Below are 6000 nucleotides of genomic sequence, written 5' to 3' on the forward strand. Positions count from 1 at the left end.
CAGCCCAGTCTGTGTAACCCACCCTCACAATTTAACCCTTTACGCCCCAGTATCAGCCTGGTGAATCTGCACTGCTCCCCCTCCGAGGTCGACAGATCCTCCCTGAGGGGCGGGGGCCAGAACTGGACGCAGTGACTCCGGACGGGGTGTGACTGGGGCTTTGTACAGCTGAAGTATCACTTCCTCCCCTGATGTATGCTAACCGCCTCGAGATAAACTTAATGGCAGGCATAGTAAAGTGTGAAAGTTATTGCAGTTCTCAGATCACAGACTAGGGCAGGGGTCTGTGTCCCGAGCTCAATGGGCGAGACCCCGAGAGAATGGCAGAAACTGCCCCCAAAGAATGAGGGAGGAGCAAAGGGTGAATCACAGAGTGGGGGCGGACAGATCCCCCTCAGAACTGCACCTGGGGAACCTGGTCAGTGGGCAACGAAAACTGGACTGGGGCAGCGACAAAACAGAGCTGAAGAGAGACAGAGGGACAGAGCGCGCGCGCGCGAGAGACAGAGAGAGAGCGCGCGCGCGGGAGAGACAGAGAGCGCACGCGCGGGAGCGACAGAGAGCGCACGCGCGGGAGCGACAGAGAGAGAGCACGCACGCGTGCGCGGGAGCGACAGAGAGAGAGCGCGCGCGCGCGCGGGAGCGACAGAGAGAGAGCGCGCGCGCGCGCGCGGGAGCGACAGAGAGAGAGCGCGCGCGCGCGCGGGAGCGACAGAGAGAGAGCGCGCGCGCGAGCGACAGAGAGAGAGCGCGCGCGCGCGCGGGAGCGACAGAGAGAGAGCGCGCGCGCGCGCGGGAGCGACAGAGAGAGAGCGCGCGCGCGCGCGGGAGCGACAGAGAGAGAGCGCGCGCGCGCGCGGGAGCGACAGAGAGAGAGCGCGCGCGCGCGCGGGAGCGACAGAGAGAGAGCACGCGTGCGCGCGGGAGCGACAGAGCGAGAGCGCGCGCGCGGGAGCGAGAGAGAGAGAGCACGCGCGCGGGAGCGAGAACGAGAGCGCGCGCGCGCGGGAGCGAGAGAGAGAGAGAGCGCGCGCGCGGGAGCGAGAGAGAGAGAGAGCGCGCGCGCGGGAGCGAGAGAGAGAGCGCGCGCGCGGGAGCGAGAGAGAGAGCGCGCGCGCGGGAGCGAGAGAGAGAGAGCGCGCGCGCGGGAGCGAGAGAGAGAGAGAGCGCGCGCGCGGGAGCGAGAGAGAGAGCGCGAGCGCGCGGGAGCGAGAGAGAGAGCGCGCGCGCGCGGGAGCGACAGAGAGCGAGCGCGCGGGAGGGAGAGAAGGACAGGGTCCAGCTGGATGTGATGCCGCCTGTAGTTGGATAGCCCTCCTGTGCTCCCTGTCTCGGGGGTGAAGTTTGGATGTAGTGTTCCTGCTCCCGGGGCCGTGGTTTGGGGCTCTGTGCCGGTAACGTACCGCGATTCCTTCCGCCTCGTACTCCTCCTGCTCAGACTTGAGGGTCAGCTCGATGAACAGCTGCTGCAGCTTCTCGTTGCAGTAGTTGATGCAGAACTGCTCGAAGCTGCGGAGAGGAGACAGTGTCAGTGAACGAGGAAACAGGCACCAGTGCAACACTCGCAGCCTCACACCCAACCACACACTTAAATCCCTCCGCCACCCCGCCCGCCTCCGTCCCTGGACACTCCTCCAGCCCCAAACAGACCTCTCTGCTCCTCTGGCGTGAGATGGGTTAAGGGCAGCAGGATTCCTGCTCCTGACCATCGCCCAGAGACCCCCCGCTGGTCCATGCAGCTGTGTGTGGGGCCACTGGGCAGGACGGGGGGCTGGATCTCTGCAGGCTGGATGCCGAGGCTCACTCATCACAGAATCACACAGCACAGGAGGCCATTCGGCCCATCGAGCCTGTGCCGGCTGTGAGAGAGCGATCCGATTAGTCCCACTCCCTGCTCTTTCCCACACTCCTGTGAATTTTTCCCGTCAATATTTCTCCAATTCCCGGTTTGAAAGTTACTATTGAATCTGCTTCCACTGCTCTTCCAGGCAGCGCGTTCCCGATCACAACTTTTTCCCTCCTCTCCCCTCTATTTCTTTTGCCAATCACCTTAAATCTGTGTCCCTCTGGTTACCGGCCCTCCTGCCCAGGGGAACAGTCTCTCCTCATTTACTCCATCAGAACCCCTCCTGATTTTGAACGCCTCGATCAAATTTCCCCTTAAACTTCTCCACTCCGAGGGGAACCACCCCAGCTGCTCCAGTCTCTCCACACCACTGAAGTTTCTGAAAATAGCTTTCAATCAAATTCTCCGCCAAAAGCGAGAGGTTTGCGGGACAGTTTCGGTTTTATAGTAACACGCAGAGCAACAGGAGACAGTGAAGCAGGTGTCGGACTCTGGCTCCGCCCCGAGTTAACAATCAGACTGCGGGAAAACGCAGCACTGGGGCAGCAGATGGCGATCTCTGGGGATTCCAGTTAGGAACACAGCAAGGGGAGGGGGCCATTCGGCCCCTCGAGCCTGTTGTGTTTTTCAATTTTGTTTTATTCATTCTCAGGATGTGGGCGTCGCTGGCCAGGCCTGGCGTTTATTGCCCGTCCCTAATTGCCCCTTGAGAAGGTGGTGGTGAGCCGCCTTCTTGAACCGCTGCAGTCCGTGTGGTGAAGGTGCTCCCACAGTGCTGTTAGGGAGGGAGTTCCAGGATTGTGACCCAGCGACGATGAAGGAACGGCCGATATATTTCCCAGTCAGGATGGTGTGTGACTGGGAGGGGAACGTGGAGGTGGTGGTGTTCCCATGGACCTGCTGCCCTTGTCCTTCTAGGTGGTAGAGGTCGCGGGTTTGGGAGGTGCTGCTGAAGAAGCCTTGGCGAGTTGCTGCAGTGCATCTTGTAGATGGTGCACACTGCAGCCAGGGGGCGCCGGTGGTGGAGGGAGTGAGTGTTGAAGGTGGTGGTCATCAGATCGCGGTTGATCTGTATCTGAATTCCATCTACCAGCCTTCGCTCCGTATCCCCCGATCCCCTGACCCTACAAAATCCATCGATCTCAGTCTGGAAAGCTCCAACTGACCCCCAGCACCCACAGCCTTTGGGGGAGAGAGTTCCCGATTCCCACGGCCCTGTGTGTGAAGAAGTGCTTCCTGACATCACCCTGAACGGCCGGGCTCTAATTTTAAGGTCCTGCCCCTTGTTCTGGACTCCCCCCACCAGAGGGAATAGTTTCTCTCGCTCTACCCCATCAAATCCTTTCATCATCTTAAACCCCTCGATCAGATCCCCCCTTAATCTCCTACACTCGAGGGACACAAGCCCGGTCTGTGCGACCTGCCCTCGGGATTTAACCCTTTCAGCCCCGGTATCGGTCTGGTGAATCTGCGCTGCCCCCCTCCGAGGGCAATATATGCTCCCCGAGGGCCGGGGCCCAGGACTGGGGCTATGCAACAAGTTACCTGTTGTGTTGGAACACCTCAAACCCATAAATGTCCAGCAGCCCAATGACGTTGGGTCTGTTACGGTCTGAATACGTGGAGTCCTGCGGAGCAAAGGGCACGGAAATGAAAACCCAACAATCCAAATAAAGACAGAACCCCTTCGCACAGAAATCGGGCGGCAGCTATTCACCCGCAAGGTGCTGCGCGCAGGCCGCTCACCGGCTCACATTGTCGATACCGTGTCTGCACAACAATCTGAATGTGCCGAGCCCTGGGGAGGCAGGAGGCAGTGCAGCTTACGGGGTACATCACCCCCAACACCAGCTTGTGCCTGGGTTGCCCGCAGGCGGTGTCCTTTCGATGGTGCAGACGCAGGGCCAGCGACGATTGTAGCCGGGTCGGTCAGTCAGTGACGGTCAGTCCTGGCCGCCTGTCCCGCCACACCACACAGCACAGGAGCGAGCGCGGCAGCGGCAGAACCAGAAGCCCAATGCACAGCTGTCTCCCTGATCCCACTGGCCTTTCACGCCCATCCCCCCCACATTACCTTGTGGTCCAGAGACTTGTTGATCTTGTTGACCAGCCAGGAGAAGGTGCGGCCATAGATGGCCTTTGCCAGAGCATCCCGTGCGTAGGCCGCCTGCTCAACATTCAGGGGGCTGATCAGCTACAAGAGGAAGGATGAGAATTAATATTCCGAACATTTACAATAGACATTCAGCCACACGAGCCTGCGCCCCCATTCTATTAGATCGTGGCTGAACTGTATCTTAACTCCATCTACCCGCCTTGGTTCCATAACCCGTAAAACCCTTACCCAACAAAAATCATCTTAAGCACAGCAATCAGATCCCCCCTTAATCTTCTAAACTCGCCCAGTCTGTGCAACCTGCCCTCGTAATTTGCCATTTCAGCCCCGGTATCAGTCTGGTGAACTTGTCCCCCCCCCCACTCCGAGGGCAATATATCCTCCCCGAGGGGCGGGGCCCAGGACTGGGCGCTGTGACTCCGGGGGGGCTCTGACCGGGGCTCAGTACAATCGGTGCTTCACCTCCTCCCCATGGTGCTCAGCGACAGTGAAATGTCTAACTGCTGCAGCTCACACTCCAGGCACTAGCACCTCCTCACCTCCTCTCCCTTGGCGATGATTTTCTTGTGAATCAGAGCCTCTCGCAGGTCGACACCAGGCACCCCGAGGAGCTGAAACCCAGAAAAAGAAAATGTTATTTTAACAGAACATTATGTGCCGCATAACAGAGCCCCTCCCCCAAAACAGAGGGGGAGGGGAGGGGAGGGAGAGCGGGAGAGGGAGAGGGGGAGGGAGAGGGGAGGGAGAGGGGGAGGGAGAGGGGAGGGAGAGGGGAGGGAGAGGGGGAGGGAGAGGGGGAGGGAGAGGGGAGGGGGAGCGGGAGAGGGAGAGGGAATGGGGAGGGAGAGGGGGAGGGAGAGGGGGAGGGAGAGGGGAGGGGAGGGAGAGGGGAGGGGGAGAGAGGGAGAGGGAAGGGGGAGGGAGAGGGGCAATGCAGGAGTGGGAGAGTTGGGGCTCGGGGTCTGGACTTGTTTTGTTGCTGATGAAAGTTAATTGAAGATTGATTAATGATAATCAGCTGCTCCACATCACAAGACACGAAGTGAACAGGACAAAGTGCCTTTTATATTTAGTATTTCAGATTTAAATGCAGACATTGGGTAAGATTTAGAGTTTAGACATTTCCAGACTGTCTGATCGTCTCTGAGGCAGCCCCACAGGCTAAAGCTTGTCGAGAACACTTCCCATTATCGCGTTTCCCAGTGAGCCAGTGTTGTGTGGGGGGGGAGGGGAGAGAGGGCAAGCCACGCTTTGTTGGGGAGGGGAGGGGAGGGGAGGGGAGGGGAGGGGAGGGGAGGGGAGGGGAGGGGAGGGAGGTGGTGAGGTGGGCGGGGGGGGAGGGGAGCGGGGGGGGAGGGGAGGGGGGAGGGGAGGGAGGGGGGAGGGGAGGGAGGGGGAGAGGGGAGGGAGGGAGGGAGGGGGAGGGGAGGGAGGGGGGAGGGGGGAGGGGAGGGAGGGAGGGGAGGGGAGGGAGGGGGGAGGGGAGGGAGGGGGGGAGGGGAGGGAGGGGGGGAGGGAGGGAGGGGGGAGGGGAGGGGAGGGAGGGAGGGGGGGAGGGAGGGGGGGGGGAGGGGGGAGGGGAGGGAGGGGGGAGGGGGGGGAGGGAGGGAGGGGGGAGGGGGGGAGGGGAGGGAGGGGAGGGAGGGGGGAGGGGAGGGAGGGGGGGGGAGGGGAGGGAGGGGGGGGGAGAGGGGGGGAGGGGGGAGGGGGGAGGGGAGGAGGGAGGGGGGAGCGGGGAGGGGAGCAGGGAGGGGGGAGGGGGAGGGGAGGAGGGAGGGGGGGAGCGGGGAGGGGAGCAGGAGGGGGAGGGGAGGGGAGTGGGGGAGGGGAGCCGCGCTGGGGAGAGGACTGACCCGGGACAGCAGCCGGATCTGGTTGTCGCCAGTAATCGATGCATTTCCATCCTCGTCGGCTGAACACTGCAGGTTCCCCAGGTGCAACACGCTGGCCACCACACTCAGCAGCTCCTGGGGGGGGAAACACAGAGTTAGACAGTGCCGCAAGCTCCCGCACCCCCCCTCCCAACCTCCCACTCACC

General features: G+C 61.6%; 1 protein-coding gene across 1 annotated transcript in view; it reads right to left on the reverse strand.

The window, feature by feature from the left end:
• LOC139226899 (unconventional myosin-Ic-like) overlaps positions 1 to 6000 on the reverse strand; it is a 50091-nt gene that overhangs the window by 43749 nt on the left and 342 nt on the right. Inside the window, exons 2-6 of the mRNA XM_070857993.1 lie at positions 5816 to 5929; positions 4502 to 4573; positions 3921 to 4040; positions 3392 to 3474; positions 1404 to 1509 (exon numbers count right to left, since the gene is read on the reverse strand). Of these exons, the coding sequence (XP_070714094.1) occupies positions 1404 to 1509; positions 3392 to 3474; positions 3921 to 4040; positions 4502 to 4573; positions 5816 to 5929 (495 nt within the window). The remainder of the gene's footprint in view (positions 1 to 1403; positions 1510 to 3391; positions 3475 to 3920; positions 4041 to 4501; positions 4574 to 5815; positions 5930 to 6000) is intronic.

Source organism: Pristiophorus japonicus, chromosome 16 (assembly GCF_044704955.1).
Source record: "Pristiophorus japonicus isolate sPriJap1 chromosome 16, sPriJap1.hap1, whole genome shotgun sequence".
Lineage (NCBI taxonomy): Eukaryota > Metazoa > Chordata > Chondrichthyes > Pristiophoridae > Pristiophorus > Pristiophorus japonicus.